This window comes from Ochotona curzoniae, unplaced genomic scaffold, assembly GCF_017591425.1.
Source record: "Ochotona curzoniae isolate NIBS_2020 unplaced genomic scaffold, NIBS_Ocur_1.0 scaffold_3835, whole genome shotgun sequence".
NCBI lineage: Eukaryota > Metazoa > Chordata > Mammalia > Lagomorpha > Ochotonidae > Ochotona > Ochotona curzoniae.
The window spans coordinates 2,323,427-2,342,920 of record NW_024467114.1 but is presented as its reverse complement, the minus strand read 5'-3'; the positions used below and the strand labels follow the sequence as shown (position 1 = coordinate 2,342,920).

The window sequence follows — 19,494 nt, the reverse complement described above, 5'->3', positions numbered from 1 at the left end:
CGAGGCAGGCCGGGGCCACCCGGGCGAGGCGAGGCCGCGCAGTGACCGCGGGCGGGGATCCGGTGCCGGCGGCAGGCGGGGCGCGCAGACTTGGTCGGACTTCCCTCTAGCCGGTGCTTCCCGCCCTCCACTGGTCCTGGCCGCTTCGCCGTGCCGGCAGGGCGCGGCTGGCGGCCAGGGGCGGGACCGGACGGCCAGGGCGCGGCTGCTGGCTCTGCTTTCCGGGTCGCTTGCGGCAGGATGCTCTCTCGCCCTGGCCTGATTTGCGCTGCCTCTCACCTGTGGGGTGGGTGACTGCGCTCGCTAGGTGTGTGGGGACGCGGTGCGCTGCTAAGGTAGGCAGGACAGGACGGCATGCAGGTGCGCAAGGAGGAGGGCGTGTGGGAGGGCTCTCCCCGAGGGTCCCCACACCTTGGCCTCACGCGTCTCAGCCACAGGCCTTAGGGTTGGGCAGGCTGAGGTGCCCCGGAGTGCCGCGTGGAACGGGGAGTGCCAGGAGCATCGTGCTTGGGGCCCGGAACTGGAGAGAGCTAACATCCCCCCTCATCTCGTGCAGACCCAAGAAGCCAAGGTCGCGCGTGTTTCGTGGGAGCTGGTGTGGGACCCTGGGAAGGGACACCGGCAAGCCTCGCCCTTCTCCACTCAGGACCGCCTCGTGGCTGCGCCTGCCGAGTCCCCGAGGAGCTGCTGCTCTCTGACTGTGCCTTCCCGAGGGTGAGTCCCCGAGGAAGCCCAGAATCCTGAGCGCAGAGCGGAAGCCGCTTCCTGCCCGGTGGCCTCGCGCCGCCCCTGGGTGCGCTTCCCTTCCCGCTGCGGGCAGCTCAAGACCCCCAGTCCAGATACCTCAACCTTGCCCGTGGTGAGACCTACTCGAGTCTGAATAGAAGGAATGCCTGCCTTCAGGTTCTGCAGTCCCCACTGAACTGGGCTTGCCCTTCCCTCCCTCTTTTTCTGGGTCTGGGGCCGACGCAGTGTGGTCCACACCTGCTCTCCCCCTGTTTCTGCCCCGCCCGGGCCTCTGCATCGGCTTGGGTTGGCCGGGCACCCGCTGCGTTCTTGGTCTTTGAGCTTTGGTGAGAGTGCTTGAAAGGACGGCTCCGTTTGCGTTGTTATTTGTCAGAGCGAACTGTCCATTACTGTGCAAACGGCTTGGAAAAAAACCAAAAATGAAAATCGCATATGTCAAAGGAAGGGAGACTTCAGTGTTCAGGGGAGACTTTCCTCTCCATCCTTAACTGCTTTTCTCACGTTTGCTTTTGAAAAATACTCAAAGTCTTACAAGCACTGACACACTGAGCTATTTTTACAAGTAAGTTACCCATCTCCCATGTAGTTCTAGTTCAGTGGGTGAAAATGAAAAAAAAAATACCTTTAAAACTAGAACTAAACCTGGCAATAGCCAGGGGGACCCCAGAGCCAGGTCTGGATTTCTCAGGGCAGACCCTGAGACTGCTGTGGAGAGCTGAGAGACGGCCCCTGGGGCAGCGGGGACACTGGGAGAATCCTGGTGCCTTGCGCAGGTGCTGGGCCAACATTCAAGGTGGCGGGGCAGGACCTGGGGCATGGGGGTTAGACGTGCTGCCCAGCCTTTGCGGCTCAGCTGCAAGTGCTGACTAAAGTGCTGGGCTCCTGGCACCACGCAGGGGACTCCACCAGAGCTGTGGGCTCCTGGCAGCACGCGGGGGACTCCACCAGAGCTGTGGGCTCCTGGCACCACACGGGGGACTCCACCAGAGCTGTGGGCTCCTGGCAGCACGCGGGGGACTCCACCAGAGCTGTGGGCACTTGGCACCACGCAGGGGACTCCACCAGAGCTGTGGGCTCCTGGCAGCACGCGGGGGACTCCACCAGAGCTGTGGGCACTTGGCACCACGCAGGGGACTCCACCAGAGCTGTGGGCTCCTGGCACCACGTGGGGGACTCCACCAGAGCTGTGGGCTCCTGGCTGTTGCTGCTGGTGTTGTGTGAGGGTGAGCCTACAGAAAGACATTTCTCTCTGTTTCTTACCTTTCAATTGGGTGAAAAAAACGAAAGTAATGTCACTGTGCGGAGTTCCCTGCTCTTATCTTTGGGGACAAAGGGCACGGGGAGGATCCCAGGGCAGCCCTTATCAGATAAGGCCTTGGAATCTCTCCTGGAGTTTCTTCATGGCCTGAACTGCATCCTTGATTGCTGACTGCCACCTGCTGTTCTCCCGTACAGCCAAGGCCAAGGACACTTGGGGGAGGAGGGACTTCTGAGCTCAAGGTCATTTCTGTGCCTTGCGGGCTTGTTGTGGACCCCTCCCACCTGTAGGGTCATCCCCGGCTTTGACCTGGTCTGGCCCCAGGAAGGTGCGGCTTCTGAGTGGGTGGTCTCTCATTTCCCCATTCCGGGCCTCCTAGCCTGTTTCACTGTTGTCCTGTGTGGAGGATCCTCCCTGACCTGCTTTCTCCAGCTGAGCCCTTTGTGGGGGTGCACTGTGGGAACCCTGGCTGGGAGGGCACCCCGAACCTCCCGCAGCTGGGGGCTGGTGGCAGCCTCCCAGCCCAGCCTGCAGCTTTGTGAGCTCGGCCGTACGGGCAGCGGCTCCTGGCTCGCGGAGTTTGTGCCCAGGCATCCTTTTCCATGTCTGGGGCTTCCTCCTCTGTTTTACCACACACAAGTGATACGTAGTGCTTCTTTTTCTTTTTATTTAAAGACTTATTTTATGTTTATTGAAAATCTATACAGAGAGAAGAGAGCCCAACACAAGCAGCTGTAATGGCCGGTGCTGAGCCGATTTGAAGCCAGGAACCCGGAGCCTCATCTGGGTCTCCTTTGTGGGTGCAGGGTCCCAAGGCTTTGGGTCAGCTGCTTTCCCAGGCCACAAGCAGGGAACTGGATGGGAGGCAGGGCCGCTGGAATACTAACCTGTGCCCATATGGGATCTCGGCACGGGCAAAGTGAGGACTTTAGCTACTAGACTACTGTGTCGGACCCATGCTTGTGTTTCTTGAAGCATGGGGTCAGCACCATCATTCGCCATGCTGTGGCTTTCATTCTGAACTGGTGGGTGGTCTGGTAGGGTAGGCAGCTAGTTCAAGGTCAGGAACTTGCAAGTACTCCTCTCCCCGCCCCTCCACACACTGAGGTGTTCCCTCCGCCCATCGTTGCCTATTAGTGGCACTCCAACACTTGGCCTGCCCAGCACCTGCTCTCTGGCTTCCGGTGGACAGACTCCGAGGGCAGGTAGCCCCCGCGCATGGCCCCTGTGTGTCTGTATTCCTCACCCTCTCTTCACTGCTAAGATGTTTTGTATTTCTAATTCGTGTTCTTTCAGGAGTTCCAGGAGAGGCAAAGTCTAGCTGTAATGGAATGTGGGTAGAGAGGCCAGGACAGGTGAATGTCTGCAGGTTTGTGTGCCCAGGTTGTTTGCGGTGTGTCTCAGGATAACTTCTATTGCTGGGGAAGCTGGGCCAAAGGTCTTCAGCGTAACAGGTGGACTTCAGGGTAATGAGCATTTGTTCCTGTTTGGGCTTCGATGGACTGAATTGCTGGGTGGACTTATGATTTGCTATTTCTGGTGGGCCCTGTTACCACCAATCTTGGTTAATAACGACTTAGTGCATCCTAGGCTTGTCTGGTGTGATCTGGCTTGCACGCTGCTACAGGTGGGAGAAGGCAAACCCCAGTAGGCCCTCTCCTGGCGGGTGCTGGAACTGCACAAGGCAGGCTAATTTTCTGAGTTCCTCAAGTTGGTTTTTCTCAGCTAATGAGTAAACAGGAAGTGGCAAATCTTGGGAAACCAGGGAGATGCAAGTCTGTTGCAAAATCCAGGAGGAAGTGACTTTATGGCCAAGGGTCTTCAGCCAGTTAAATGAAGATGCCAAAATTTATGCATGGCTTCACATTTTATTAACAAGATAAACAAATTTTCTTTAAATATTTATTTATTTTTATTGGAAAAATCAGATATAGAGGATTAGGAGAGACATGACCGGCGCTGCACCGATCCAAAGCCAGGAGCCAGAAATTCCTCCAGGTCTCCCACTTGGGTGCAGAGTCCCAAGACTTGAGCCGTCCTCGACTCTTTCCCAGGCCATAAACGGCGAGCTAGATGGGAAGCAGGACAGCGGGATTAGAACCTGTGCCCATGTGGGATGCCAATGTTTGGAGGTGGTAGATGGCCAACGGAGCCTTCTTGCCTGGCCCTCAAACAGCATCTTAACCAGGGTTTGCCCTTGAACTTTTCCTGGAGATATTAAAGTGTCCTCATCCCGCTCAAAGCAAAGTAGTGTAGGATACTCTATCATTGTGATTCAGTGAAACACTGATAAGCCAATTTCCCTACAGCCTCTCCTAGATTAAAACTTGATGCCGGGCCCAGCGCAGTGGCCTAGTGGTTAAAATTCTCTCCTTGAACGCACAGGGTCCTACATGTGCACCGGTTCTAATCCTGGAAGCTCCACTTCCCATCCAGCTCCCTGCTTGTGACCTGGGAAAGCAGTTGAGGATGGCCCAAAGCCTTGGGACCCTGCACCCACGTGGGAGACCTGGAAGAGGCTCCTGGCTCTTGACGTTGGATCAGCTTAGCTTTGGCCATTGCAGCCACTTGGTATGAATCATTAAATGGAAGATCTTCCTCTCTCTCAACAAAAAACCTTGATGCCAAGTTCAGCTGCACAAATGATCCCCAGCAGCCTGTCCCATCCCAGGGCCTGGCGAGGTAGGCCTTCCTGGAAGCGTCTTCTTTACGAGGTAGGCCTTCCTGGAAGCGTCTTCTTTACAATGAAGGCCTTCCTTCCACCACTTGCTGGGTAGCCACTAGGAACAGGTGACAGACACTTGTTCCCTGGCAGCCATCTGGGCAGGCTGCAGCGGGTCACCTGCTGGGACCTTTGACCCCTGAGCGGCTCATGTAATTGCTCCTCCACACCCAGATCTGTTAGTTCTGCTGTCCCCTGCAAACCTGTGGGAGGGGCAACGGTCAGGCCTCAGCTTCTGCCTCCTCCCTGAAGCCCTGCCATGCCTACTCGGCAGCACAGGGCTGGCCCGTGAAGGTGGTCGGTGCAGAGGAGGGCCTGGGAAGCAGCCAAAGGGGGAAATGCCCAAACCGGGTGGCTGGTTTTTGGGCTGATCCAGAGGAAAGAGAAGAGCCGGGGCCAGGCCTGCCCACGGCTCGCTCAGTTGTCCAGCGAGAGGGGTCACCTGGCCGTGTCCCGCTGTTGCATCCCTAGCTCCTCCTTGGATTTGCAGATTGCTTTTCCTTCTAGTGGCGGAAAGCTTGAGCAGCTTGGTGGTAAGGAAGCATGTTCACCTCCCAACGTCCGGGTTGTACTTCAGGATGGGCGGCCCCTCGGTCTGGCTGGGGTGGAGCAGGTGTAGATACATACAGAAACGGGTCAGGCTGGATTTGGCTTAAACAATCAGCTTTCTTGGAGCGCCACCTTTGGAGGCAAGCTCCCAGGAAGCTCTGAGAGAGTGGGCAATGCCATCTGGGTTCTGGGAGCCAGGGCTGGGCTGCCCATGGGTGCCGCTCGCTGCACCTGAATGTGGCAGGCCTTCCAAAGCCGTGCCCTTCCATTGCTGGACTTTCCCGAGAGACCTCTGAGTGCTCAGACGAACGAAACAAAAACCTCGATGGAGAGAAAACCAGCGATTGCAGAAACATCTTTGCAAAGCCCAAGTCCTGTAAAGTGGGGAGAGAAAAAAATCATTCTTTTTTTCCATAATGTGTGTTTTCATGCATTTTCGAAGGCTGCCTGTATTCCCTTTTGCACGAAAATAAACTTTTAATTCCCGTTCATATGAAGTCTTAGTGTGTGTCATGGTGGTGGCAGTTGTAAGTTGTGCTCACCAGAAGGGGACTTTTGGGGTTGTCAGCGGGTGAGTGGCCTTCGGGACTCTGACATCAGTGCCTCACAAATGCGTGTGCATGCGTAGCCATACTGTGTCTGCGCCGTGGCAGGTGCACGGAAAAAGCCACTTCTCGCCTCTGCCTTTCCCCAGAGCAAGCTTGCCTGGGCTCCTGCATCTGTGTCACTGTTCTATTGCTGTTTTCCCCTCAGGTCCTGTTGCAGTGAGACCATGGCGGCTGCAGGAGCTGACGCCAAGGAGCCCGAACGCCCCAAGTAAGGCCGCTGGGCAGCTGGGTAGGCTGGTTTTACCCAGGGGTTCCACACAGTGCCTGTCTCTGGGAACTCCGCAGAGGGTGACGTGTTGGGGGTCCTGGTCTGTGAAGCCTGCCGTGGCCCTGTGGAGTCAGATGAGGGGGTGCTGGGGCTGCTGTGCCCCTGTGGGATGCCTGGTCCTCATGAATAGGACCGGCTGTAGCATGGTGTGTCTGGTACAAAAGCCTCGGCTGCCCCCAGCTCTTCCCTGTTTCCCTAATCATTTTATGTTTTTCGTTGACTTGGTGTATGCCAGCCATGGTTCTGCCCTGGTCCCTCTTCAGCTTTGGGCGTTGCTGCAGAAGCAGGAATTTCTTGTCATTCTGATTCCTGTGCAGATGTTAAGCCACTGACTGTTACTACCCAGGTGGCTGTCAGCTCTGCTGGGGTCACCTGGGCAGCCTGCTGTCCTATTTTTGGGGTCTCCCTCTACTCTGGCTCCTGAGCATTACAAATCCAGAGCCCCCCACTCTGCCCTTTGCCCTCTGCTCCTCTGTGACTTCAGACCCGTGCAGTGTCACCTGACAGCTATGTCCCCAGTCAGGATCCCAGGTGGACAATGCTCGGCTTCCTTCATCCCCTTTTAGTGCTGCCAGTCATTGGCACCCTGGGGTGCCTTGTTCTCCCCTCAGGGTGGGTGTTGTGGGAGGCCCGGGGCTCCCCCAGGGCTCACTCCTGGTCTGGGCTTCCCACTCACCGTGTCCTCCCTGGTGTTGGTAACTGCCACCTGTTGATCACGCTCCACCTGCTGGAGTAGGGGTAGGCATGAGAGGCGAAGAGCTTGTTGGAACAGCCGCTTATTAAGGTGTATCCTTGAGTGTTGAATATGGGTCAGCTGAGCACGTAGCCAATCCAGGGGCCCTGAGTACCGAATGTATGAGCACGTGTTGGGTGGGGATGATTGTTTTCCGCCTGGCATCGAAAGCTACTGTGAGGGAAACCCTGGGTGTCAGCGATTTTGTGTTCTGCATGAGCAGTGCCAGTGCTTGGCTGACGTCATTGACATTCTCTTGCTGATCCTAAGCCCTGCCCCGCCCAGCCTGCTCCTTTCTCCGCATCAGGGCTGTGCTGAGATGCGGGGGCCAGGTATGTCACAGTTTATGACACATGCCTGGTGTGACCTCCTGCGCTCTGCAGTCAGTTTCGTCTCGTTGACACCACGCCCGTTTCTGTGCATAGTGGTGCTCAAGGGTTCTATTTGTCAAATGCACAAAGTGACAGGAAAAGCAGGCGGAGCTGTGTAGCCTGGACGTGTCCTTGCAAGCCCCCGAGTACGCTGCAGCACGTTCTGGTGGTGGCCTCATGTCTCGGCCACACTTGCCTGCTTTTTGTCATTGCATGTATCCTTGCTTCCGCTTCGTCCTTTTCCTGGAATGGAGAAGGAGAAAGGTTTTATTTCAAAACGTGTGGCAGACCAGATTCCTTGGGTTTGGTCTGAGCCTGTTGGAGCCCATTGTCAGCCTTTCTGGCTGTGCCCTGGGTGGTCCCAGCTCCCTGAAGGGTGTGCTGGGAGCTGACAGCGCTGCCATAGTGAGAACTTCAGGAAGCCTTGGCACCCCACGGGCTCTTTGTGCAGGTGCATATTGTTGTCTAATCCACATCAGAGCCTGGTCTGGGGTCCCAGGAATATTCTTGACCCTGGGTCTGCAGGTGCCACAACCTGCTAGAACAAGATGGGCTTCTTGCAGATAGGTGTGCCATGTGCCCTGGCAGGTACTTGTACTTCCCTGGCAGGCCGGCCACTGGGCTCTGGCCCAGGGCCACCTAAACTCGCCATCCACACCCCACTGTAGCCTGGCAGTGCTGTGGGTGCGCCCAAGTCCAGAGCTGAGGTCCTCACTGTCTCCCTAGCCTTTCCTTCTTTGTCTCAAGTTGGGTCAAGAAGGGAACAGGATTGTGGGTTCTGGGCCAAGTCAGACTTTCAAGGAAGAAAGAGGAGGCCCCGAGTGTGCACAGGGACCTGTAGCTGCCCTGGCATTCTGCACGGAGCACAGCGACCCAGGGCCGTGAGGACATGCCAGGGAAGGTGCTGCACCCCAGGGGTCCCAAAAACAGCAGGCTGCAGCCTGGGCTCCTGTTCTTGTCTGGGAAGCTTTGCCCAGTCATACTGGGCATGCTCACCTAGGCTCCTGACAGCAGCTGCCTGTATGTGGGCTCTCTGCCCCCACCCAGAGCAGCTCCACGCTGCCCTGCAGGTGCTCCAGCAGCCACTGTGGGGAAAGCCGCAGGCATGGAAGCCGCCTTCCGCTTGCCCAGTGGGCGTCATGTGGCAGAATCAGTAGCTGGTGCGAAAGTCCAGGTGGGGTTTGGGGGTGGGAATGTCGGAGCAGGCAGGTTGGGCAGGCAGTCTCTGGGCTGTGTATTACAGGTCATTGTTTCAATTCTGGCTGACAGATTGCTCATGTACTGAGTGTCTGTCATGTGAACCTCAGGTGGCTGTGCCCCATGGGGCGGCCTGACGCTGTGGTCTCTGAGTTTGGGAGTGTGCTTCTGGACTCCTGCCCTCCCCAAGCAGGGCCGGAGGAGGGGCGAGGGGTCTGGGGCTTGGCAGCCCCTGCTGTGCAGGCACAGGCCTGACCTCGGCAGCTCCCCCTCATAGGCAGCCCGTGCTTCACGCAGCGTCTGCTGGCCACCATCCTGGGTTGGGACGGGCTCTGGGATCTGCTCTTATACCCCACATTCTCTTGCTTAGCCTAGGCCCTGGGTAGGTCTTGCTATAAATTGACAATTGCCAAGGGCAGGCCCAGCACCCAGGGGACACTGGACACTTACTGCTGAATTGCAAAGGATAGAGATGGCATTGGGTGAAGGGATACAGGGTGCCACCCTCCAGGGAACGGCCCTCCATGTCTGGTCGTTGGAAACTGGGTGACCTCGGTCCTTTGGTTTGTGGAGGCATCCTCTCACAGGCTTGATGCATTATACCACCTGCTCCTGGGGCCTGGCTGCACCCCAGGCCTCTCGCCTCCCAGAAGCTGAAAGTCCCCACCCTCTAATCCACCCTGGTCGACAGCCCAGCTCTGAAGCCCCTGAGCCTGTGAGCTGTCGGGCACCAGCGGCACACAGGGTGATATTTTGCATGGGGAGGATCCCGGCCTCCGGGAGTAATGCACACATTTCCCAATGTCCCAAGAGGTGAAGAGGACAGAGGGGCCAGAAGGGGGGGAAGTGGGACCTTGGCGGGGCTGGGATCAGCTGGCAGTCCCCTTCCTCACGTGGGCCTCCCAGGCGTGCTGACGCGTGCAGTGTGGTAGTGTGACAGTGCCAGCGCCGACGTGGCATCCTGTATCCCTCCCGCCTCCTTTCCGACAGCGGCTGCCTTGTCCAGCTTTCCAACCCGCATCTGGCGACCATGAAGGAGGACCTGCTGTACCATTTCAGCCTGGGCACTGGCACACATGACTTCCCGGCCATGTTTGGGGACGTGAAGGTACAGGCCCTCCCGGCCAGCTCACACTTTGGGGTGAGGGAGGGAATGACACAGGTGGCAGATTCACAGACCTGCCTGTGCCAGCTGCTTTAGGGCAGATGCAGCCGGCGGAGCGGATGGGGAGGAAGGTCCACCATCCTGCACTGCTGGCCCCTGCCTCCTGGCAGTGCACTGTGAGATGGGCACAACACAGCAAGCTTCCTGGGCGCAGGGATAGAGGGCAGAGGTGCGTGTGTCGCAGCTGGCCCTTGGCTCTGTATGCCCTTCCCTCGGGGCTGGTGTTGCCGAGTGTGGCTTCCAGGCCGTTTTCCTTAGGTCTCGTCTCCCCAGTTCTCTTTTTTATCTTGTTTTTAAATGTTTCCTTTCCAAATTGACACCAGGTTGTACATGTGGAGCACACTGTGACATTTCCAAATTAGGAATAATGAGCTGACATTGATGAGGGGAAGCGGCAAATCTACCTGTCCCGGGACATGCACCCCTCTTAGTTTGGGGGATGGTGGCAGCCTCTGCCTGCTCCTTTGAAACGAGCACTGAGAAGTGTGCCGCCCAGCCCAGCTGGCCTGTTGCAAACACAGATGTTTGCAGATGTCCAACCCCACTGGTGACTGCACGGCCAGGGGCACTCCTGGGGGGCCGCCCCAGTGGGTGCCCAGTGCTGTCCTCTGGCGTTGCTGGCCTTCACGCTGTACAAATCCCCTGTTCTGTGCGCTCCCTTTGTCCCATTATGATGAGGTGACTTAGTTTTTCCAGACTGTGGAGCCTTCTGCTTTGTGTTAGGAGAATTAGAATTTCATGTATATTCAGATTCCTTAAAATTGGCATTTTCTTATGTGAGGCAGTGTTTGGCTACACTACCCAGCTACACCACAACAGCGACAACTTCCCGAGCCTGCATCGTCTTACTCCAAACCTGGTTCCCGAGCTGCCTTCCACTCGGTGGAGGGAGGCCAGCACACAAGGGGCCTGGAATTAGTCCAGGTTGGGAAGCTGCTGGCGTCGCGCTGCGGGGTCTGCCTCTGAAAGCCCCCAGCCCAGCCGGTGCCCGGGTGGTGTGGAGCCTTGCCCTGGAGGAGCCCTGACGGTTTCTTTTCTCTGGCTGCAGTTCGTGTGTGTGGGAGGAAGCCCCTCGCGTATGAGTTCCTTCATCAGGTACGTGGCCGTGGAGCTGGGCCTGGGCCGCCCCGACGAAGATTACCCCAACATCTGCACGGGGACTGACCGCTACGCCATGTACAAGGCTGGACCCGTCCTGTCTGTCAGTGTGAGTGCCTGCCCCGGCCTTGGGCCCTGGGCTCTGCAGGCCCCCGTGGTGGCCTTGCATGCCCAGGGCTACCTGGTCCCCTGACAGCTCTTGACTGTCAATGGCTGGAGGAGGGGTGAGCCTGCAGTGGTCACAGGCTCCTGTAGCAGGTGGAAGCTCCTGCCCTCCATGCTAGGTCTCCCATAGAGCCTGAGTACACAGAAGCCAATGCAGAGCAAATAGCAGCTGTCTGCCAGGTGAGGGTGGCAGGTGTGGATAGCAGGTGCAGGGACTGAGCACGCCAGAGTGGGCGGGAGACAGGAGGGTGCCCTGCCTGGCCAGCAGGGGGAAAGCCACAGTCAAGGGCCAGCTGTCCAGGACTGTCACGGAGTGAGCAGCTGCTTCCTGGCAGATCCTCATGGAACGTGAGCAGGAACCCTGAGGTCAGAGAGGCCTCTGCGCTTGGCAGGTGTTTCCAGTAGCGGTGAAGAGCTGCAAAGGTGGCCAAGGGGCTCCCTCCCGCTGACAGGGGTGCCCCACCGGCTGCTTAACTGGCACTTCTAGTGAGGCCGGAGAGACTGTGGAGGGGAGGCAGCAGCGTGGGCCCAGGCCTGCTCAGCAGGGGAGGCAGCAGCGTGGGCCGAGGCTTGCTCAGCAGGTGCCTGGCTGCGTGATCTGCAGCAGAGAGGGCAGGGAGAAAGGCAAGGAGGAGAAGCCAACCAGTGGGAGGGCGTGAGGCAGCCTTGGGGAGCCCTGGCAGCCGCCACCTCCGTTCCTGAGGTCTCCTATCCCCACCGGATGGGCAGGTTGTATGGGTCCCGCAGCTCTGCCCCCTTCGCCCTCAAAGTGTCAATACTTTGTGCAGGTCTGTTTCCAAGTTCATCTTCCATTACCACGGATTCCATTGAGATGCCCCACCCTAAATGTCCACAGAGCACAGTGGACCCTCCTCCCGCAGGAGTGTGCATTCCGAGACCCCCGGCGCGTGTGTGAGCCCTGGGACTGTCTGAGCACCCCTGGGGACAGGATGCTCGCTCTGTGGCCTTGCCTGTGAAAGCGTTTAACGGGCATGCCAGTATGAGGGATCAACAGTGACCGATGATGCAGCAGGGGAGTGCAGTAGCAGTTCCGAGGATGTGGTCCCCACTGGGCACTGGGTGGGCTTCGTGTCGGGGGTGGCTGTGCGGATTGGACGCAGCCCCTGACCAGGGTCTCTGCCGTCCCAGCATGGCATGGGCGTTCCGTCCATTGCCATCATGCTACACGAGCTCATCAAGCTGCTGTACCACGCCCGCTGTTCTGACGTCACCATCATCCGTATTGGCACTTCTGGTGGCATAGGTAAGGCCCTACCTGGGGCCTGTCCTGGGGCTCTGCTCTCGCTGGGGGTCAGGGTTCAGCATGAATTTGGGGAGGGGGACACAAGGGGCAGGGAAGGAAGGGGCAGGCTAACTGCTCCAGGAGGCTGTATCCTACCAGCTTTCACAAGGAGACCCGCCTTCCCCCAGCACCCTGCGAGCTATCGGAGTGGCTGGCATCGGGTGTCTGTTCATGGGGCCTGCCAAGCATGCTGTCTGCTTTTGCACTTGCTACAGATCTCATGTCTTGTAGACAGGCGATGCATCGATGCCTTAGGCATCCCTGCCAGGCAGCGTGCATGATGCTGAAGGTGGCAGAGCCCGAGACATGGGTGCAGCGTTCATGGACGGCTTCTCCCGCATGGCCCTGACATGCTACCATCCTCAGGTCTGGAGCCCGGCTCTGTGGTCATCACCCGGCAGGCCGTGGATGCCTACTTCCGGCCGGAGTTCGAGCAGATCATCCTGGGCAAACGAGTGGTGCGCGGCACGGACCTGGATGAGCAGCTGGTGCAGGAGCTGATGCGGTGTTCCAGCGACCTGGGCGAGTTCAACACCGTCGTGGGCAACACCATGTGTACCCTGGACTTCTACGAGGGTGAGGCGGGGCAGGGGCTCCTGTCCCCTAGGTTGGGGTGGTCACCCGGGCTGCTTGCTTCACCGTAGGGGCTGTTTGCATGGCTGCATGGGCCTGTCACCTGGCTGAGGATGTGTCTCCTGCTGTGTTTCAGGTCAGGGCCGGCTGGACGGCGCTCTGTGCTCCTACACGGAGAAGGACAAGCAGGCCTACCTGCACGCGGCCCACGCCGCTGGCATCCGCAACATCGAGATGGAATCCTCTGTCTTTGCCGCCATGTGCAGCGCCTGTGGCCTCCGAGGTAGGTGGTGTGGGGTGGCCTCAGCACCTCCTCATTGCTTTGTCTCTGCTTTGCCAGCCCCGGTTTCTGCTCCAGCTGCACCTGCCTCGCTGTCAGTGCCTGGCGGGTGGTGCCCTTTGTCATGTGACAAATGCAGACCCTCTGTGTGCCTGCAGTGCCTCCCCTGGCTGTTGGCAGCGTGAGAGAAGACCCACCCTGACTAGGTCTCTGCTTGCTGCCTCATGATCTCCCTGAGCCCTAGAGAGCTCATGGTTCTTTTACAAATACTTAACTGAAAAGCAATGGCAGGGAGAGAGAGAGAGAGAGAGAGAGAGAGAGAGAGAGAGAGAGAGAGAGATCTCCCATCTACCAGTTGCTCCCCAAATGCCCTCAAGCCAGGCTAAAGACAGCAGCTAGAAACTCCATTTGGGTCCTGCCCGGGGGTGGCAGGGCCCTGTGGACCGAGGCCAGCGCCTGCTGCTTGCCCGGAGACACTAGCAGGAACCCTGGTGCACAGAGTGGCCACCACTCACATTATGACGTGGCTTCACAAGTGGCCGTGTCACTCTTGGTGTCACGACACCTGCCGCTCAGCTTCACCATCTTGGCATTTCTGCATGACAGCTCTGCCACCTCCATGCTTCCAGCCATCTGGAGACTAGTTCTGTCTCTGGACTCCCTTGGGTCCGTGGCACCTCAGGATGGCAGAGGGCAGCCTAGAGCTGGCCCTGGAAGCGGTCTGGGTTCTTTTTCCTCTCCAACTTGCCTTTGTCTCTTGCTCTCTTTCCTTTGCTTTAAGACTTATTTGAAAGGCAGAGTTAGAGAGAGACACTTAGGGCTTCTGCTGCTTGTCCAGGTGTATCAGCAGGGGGCTGGATCAGAAGTGCCACAGCCAGGACACACGGGATGGCAGCATTGTAGGCAGTGGTTTAGCCCACTGCCCCACGGCTGACCCCTGGCACATGTCTTGAAGGAGAGGCAAGGGGAGAGTGAGATGGGGCAGGTGGTCTGGGAGGGAGGAGGCCCCGAGGCGGGACCTGGTGGCCTCCAGTGGGCTTGGGCTGTCGCTCCCTCCCTGCAGTTGTCGGTGAGAGGCCTGACACTGCTGCGTTTGGTGTTGTTTCCTCAGCGGCCGTGGTGTGTGTCACCCTCCTGGACCGCCTGCTGGGGGACCAGATCAACAGCCCGCATGAGGTGCTGGCCGAGTACCAGCAGCGGCCACAGCGGCTGGTGAGCTATTTCATCAAGAAGAGCCTCGGGAAGGTCTGACCTCACGTAACCATGTCCTGGGCCAAGCTGCCGTGCCTGCCACCAATAAAACCCTGTCTCCGGTCCCCTTTGCTGTGAGCTGAAATACGCCTGGGCATTGAGACTCGGAAGCCTGGATTTACCACACTAGAAGTTTCTTTTATGTTTCAGTAGAGTGCTTCTAGCTATTGTTGCTTGATCTGCAATTTCTTCCAGAACAATTTTATTTTTATTGGAAAGGCAGATATACAGAGGGGAGAGGCAGAGAGGAAGGTCTTCCGTCCAGTGATTCACTCCCCAAGCGGCTGCATTGGCTGGAGCTGTGCCGATCTGAAGCCAAGAACCTGGAGCCTCCTGTGTCTCCCACGCAGCGCAGGGTCCCATCAAGGCTTTGGGCATCCTTGACTGTTTTCTCAGGCCACAAGCAGGGAGCTGAATAGGAAGTAGGTCCGCTGGGATTAGAACTGGCGCCCATAGGTGACCCCAGTGTGTGCAAGGCAAGGACTTTAGCTGCTTGGCCACCGCGCCGGGCCCTCTTGACGTATTTTAATGCTGGAGTCTGCTCGGTGGTGCCTGGACTACAGGTGTTCGAGTACTCCCTGCTGTACACGGCATTGCCAGGTCACACACGGTGTCTAGTGAAAAGCCATGGGTTTAGGGACCACATGTCCATCCAGAACTGCTGCAGCTTTCCACCCGAGACTGGCAGAGTCCGGGGACTGCAGCCAGTGCCCACCTGGTAAGCCTGGACTCGCCATCCCCCAGTTAGCTCTGGGCCCTTCTGGGGCTGGCAGCGTGCTCGCAAGCCAGTTCCTCTTCTGTGTCACCTCGCACTGTTGGCTCTGGGAGGCTCTCAACTCTAGACGCCGGGCAGGGACAGTGGGCAAATCCTTGTACACCTGTGGACAGGAGTCAGCCCATTTTCAAGGCCAGCTATGCTGCCCGGGGCGGGCCTGCCTCCACGCTGCCCTTCCGTGGAGGTTTACAATCCGTGAACCGCAGCTTCCGTCTAGGTCCAGGGTGGATGGAAGAAGTGGTATCCTCTGTCCCAGGCTCTCGTGGGTCCCTGAGGGCTTGTCCCCTGTCTCCCCTACATCATGGTGTCATGATGATATGAAACTGCTTGCTGCACTTGGCAGGGGTCTGCTCAGAGCCTCTGCCTGGTAATGGGGGAGCGAGGGGCACCCTGCTGGGGATGGTCGGGGTGGCGTGCACTTGCCCAAGCCAGCTTTTGGAAGGCTCAACAGGTCCTGGATCCTCCTGTCCCAGTGCTAAAGAGATGTGCCCTATCCCCAGAACAAAGCACTGGGGACTGTCGGGTGGATCTGCCCAGGCTCAGGGTGGATTCTGGCCGCTCAGCTCGGATGGAAGCTCTTTGCTGCTTACGAGCTGAGGACACAGGCTGTACTTCCCCGGCCTAGGGGACGCGCAAGCTGCTCTCCTCAGCTCCAGGGGTGCCACACGGCCAGGTGGGCTCCACCTCCCAGGGACCCCAGGACCGGGGCCTCAGGGAGAGCAGGTTGCTCCAGCTGGCGCTGGCTCAGCGGCCCTGCCTTTCCCCGGGACCCCGGGACCCCATGGATGGCGAGGACCTGGCGGCCTCGGGCTGGCCCAGCACTGCCCTCTGCTGGCCTGGCTCGGCACCGGCGTGGGAGCAGCCAGGCGCTGTCCTGAGGGCGCGGCCCCCTCAGCTGCCCCCGGACGCGGGGTTCCCTGGTCACCCAGGGCCCTCCGCCCGCGGCCCAGTGGGCTCCGGGGACGTTGGTGCACTGGGCCTCACCTCAGGGAGCCGAGGACCCGCCCGGCCCTCAATGCTGCCGGCGCCCTCCGTGAGGGGGAGGGCCCGAGCGCGGCCGCCAACGGGAGCCACGGTTGTTCGAGAAGGTGGTTCCTGGGCCGGCCTCGGCGCCCGCGTCAGGCCGCGAGCTACGCGGGGTTGCAGGGTCCGCTACATGGGGCTGGTCCTGCGGCCCGGAGCAGGCCTTGGCGGTGATGCCGTGGGGACACCTCGGGGGCCGGCCCACGCGGGAAGCCCGAGCCAGCCACTCGGAAAGTGAGTACCCGCCCCGACTGCACGACACGAATGCGCGGCGGAGTCGGGGAAGGCCCTCGCGTGGCCTCTGCGCGGCGCGGCAGCTCCGGCCATGGCCTCCTCAGCCGTGGGCTCCCCGGGGCGTCGGGCCGTGGAAGGGAGGATCACGGCCCAAGGGGTGCGCTCTCCTCTCGGGGTCACCTGAAGAGAGCTTTTGCTGGAGGAAGACTGGGAAAGAAAATGCAACCCGCTGCCATGCAGACCGTGTGCTGCCCAGGAAAGGGCGCTCCACACCCACGGGAGAGCGCGCTGCGTGGCCGTGGGGGCTCAGGACATGCACCTGCTGCAGTGCGGGGCCGCACGGGGTGGGGGCCCTGAGCCTTCTGCTCCCTGGGCAGCCGGGAGCCCTGTGGGTTCCCCTCACTAGGCCAGGGCAATGCAGGAGCCCTCATGGGTGCTTGTCACCTGGCAGGAGGCAGCCCCCCAAAACATGCCTCCCCAGTAAACAGCAGCCCTCAGCACCGCCCCCAAACCGAGCGGGGCCGGGGACCAAGGGTTTGCATGAAGTCTGCTCCATCATGCCTCAGCCGTGGCAGAAGGCGGTGTGTGTGACACACTCAGCGCGGTGCGTGTGTACCACGTGTGGCCGCAGTCCTGGCCTGCCCAGGTCGGGCGGAAGGGCAGGCCAGGCAGAGGGCGCGCGCTCCTCCCTCGGGGGCGATGGCAAGTGTGCCTCCACCTTGCTCACTTCCCAGAATTCCACATGGTATCCGTATTGTCCAAGAGATTTTAGCCATAGTAAGTGGGAGACAGGCGAACCAGAACTCTAGATCTTGGCCCCTAAGAGGAAGGTCATGGTCCAGGCACGGGCGGAGGATTTTACAGCAGCGTCCACCATTTAAAGACACATTGTGGACCTTCCGTTGTCCACAGGGTACGGAAGGAGAATTCTGTTGAATTCTTACATTGGGTCAGGGGCCTGGGTAACTTTCTTTTCAGTATTCTTAGTAGGTTTTTGAGGATTTATTTTTAATTTTCCAAGCTCAGTGGACACTAGATGGCATTAAAAGATAGTTTCTATCAATTTATTGTCTTCTGAGCAAATATCCTTTGCCCAAAATTTGAAATTATGTTTATCTGTTGGTTCAAGAAGAGAAACTCATTCAGATTCACAAGAAATTATTGAAATCAGTGAGATAGGATTTCAGTACCAAAGAAAAGTCATTTAAATTACCTGCAAGTTATTATTTCTCAAGATTTATAAATTACAATTAAATCAGAAACATCTGGGTCATGAAAGTCTTTTAAACTATGAAACTTGTAATTGCTTATTACCCCTAATCTTCACAAAGCTGCTGTGAGAGACAGAGGCAATTTCACCTGAAAGTCCTGAATCATTTACATTCTCGGTTTTAAACTGCATTACCATAAGCTTTCAAAGGAGCCGGCCAAGTGTGTGCGTGGTAAGCTGCTACATCCAAGCTCATTGCACACTCATCTCACGGTTCACTTGGCTTTCCGGGAACCATTCAGCTCTGACCAGAGCAATTTAGGTTTGAAACCTACTCCGTCCTGCCGCTAGACTGGGTGCAGCTGAAACAGAAGCAATTGGGCCCTGGCCCTTGGAGCCTCGGTCTTCCCTCCTGATGGATCTCGCCCCGCTCTGTTCTCTCCATGTGTGGCTCCATATACTCTTGTCCCATCTACCGTTCCTGTTAACATTTACTTTTCATTTTCTTGGAAAGGCCGAGAGACAGACTGTCTGATAGACACACATGCATACAGCCACAAACGGAGGGAGAGAGGCAGAGTGAGACAGAGCAAGAATGAGAAAAACTTCTAGCTTCTTATTTACTCCCCAAGAGCCGGAAACAGCCAGGGTTAAGCCGAGGAAGACTCCATGCAGATCCGCCAAGTACCCAGGTCTTCATTTCTGCCTCCCGGGTTCTCTAACAGGTGGGTTGGGCGTGAGGTCAGGGGATGGCATTGTGGCCCAGTGCGATAACTGCTGCTCGGGACAGTTGAGGTCCTGCTCCCTGACCAGTGAGCCTGGGACAGCAGCAGGTCAGAGGGCATGGGCTGCTCCACCTGCAACCTGCCTGGCCCAGCACGGTCTTCAGAGCCACTTAAGGGGTGAACGGTGGCTAGAAGACTCATTTCTCTCTGTCTCTCTCCTTCTATAGCCTCGCCTTTAAAATAAACAAATGAATCTTTTAAGAAAAAAACAAAAGGGAAGTGCATGTGGTTCTCAATCCCAGGCTCTAATTATGGGACTTGTACATCCCAAGCAATGGTTTAATTGCTGTGCAAAACACTTGCCCCTCCAGCCCTAAGGAATCGAGCCTTAATTGAAAGAATCAAGTGGATTGGCTGTAGGGAAGAGATTGGTGGTTAGGAAAGTAGACAAGATACAGGGAACAAGTCTTGTTCCGATCGCCAACAGGAGGTAGCTGTGTGCCTCGGTGCCCTGACCCATCATGCTTGATGACCCAGGCACGGTCTGCCCCAAACCTTCCATCTGTGACTGACTCTGGAATGCAAACTGCAGTTCTAGAATCTCTTTGCATTTAATTCCTTCTCTGCTAAGTCCATGATAATGTCTCCCAGGTCCAGGGCTTCTTCAGGTAGCCACCTGTAAGTTCAGGTTCCCAGGTTGCCCTGGTGCACCTTCTGCCTTAGTCTGCCCAGGCTGCCCCAGGAGACACCATGGAGCCAAAGGCTTGCAGAGCAGAACTTTGGATTCCAGAGCCCAGAAGTCAGAGCCCGGGTGCTGGCAGGCTTGGTTTCTGGAGGGGCCCCTCTGCCTGGCTTGCAGTCGCTGTTTTGTGGTGCCCTCTTGTGGTCTCCCTGTGCATGCACACTCCGGGTCTCCTCCACAGGACACTGGTCTTCCTGAACTAGGGCGATACCTCGGTGACCTCACTTAACTGTATCTCCAGAAGGGCTCCCTCAACAGGTGGGAGAGTTGTTCCAATAGCTGACAGACAATGGAACTGAAAGACAAATTTGGTGCAAAGTATTTCGACATCAATGCTTAGTTTCCTCCACTGGTTCACTCCCCAAGAAGGCACAGCAGCTGGAGATGAGTTGCTCTGAAGCCAGGAGCCTCTTCCGGGTCTCCCGCGCAGGTGCAGGGTCCCAAGGCTTTGGGCTGTCCTCGACTGCTTTCCCAGGACACAAGCAGGGAGCTGGATG

The 19,494-nt window shown here is 57.9% G+C and overlaps 1 protein-coding gene across 4 annotated transcripts; it reads left to right on the top strand.

Annotated features, from left to right (window-relative positions):
• Positions 1-68: 68 nt before the first annotated feature.
• UPP1 (uridine phosphorylase 1) lies at positions 69-14,353 on the top strand. 4 transcript variants are annotated; one of them, XM_040964758.1, is made up of 9 exons: positions 69-307; positions 647-714; positions 6,030-6,092; positions 9,444-9,561; positions 10,667-10,825; positions 12,031-12,145; positions 12,551-12,760; positions 12,894-13,040; positions 14,149-14,353. In XM_040964758.1, the coding sequence occupies exons 3-9, from the start codon at positions 6,049-6,051 to the stop codon at positions 14,286-14,288; spliced, it is 933 nt and encodes a 310-aa protein (XP_040820692.1). In that variant the 5' UTR covers positions 69-307; positions 647-714; positions 6,030-6,048; the 3' UTR covers positions 14,289-14,353. The 4 variants fall into 4 exon arrangements, with proteins under 4 accessions (XP_040820692.1, XP_040820690.1, XP_040820691.1 ...); XM_040964756.1 differs by having other exon boundaries at positions 557-714; XM_040964757.1 differs by having other exon boundaries at positions 69-335.
• The last annotated feature ends 5,141 nt before the right edge of the window (positions 14,354-19,494 follow it).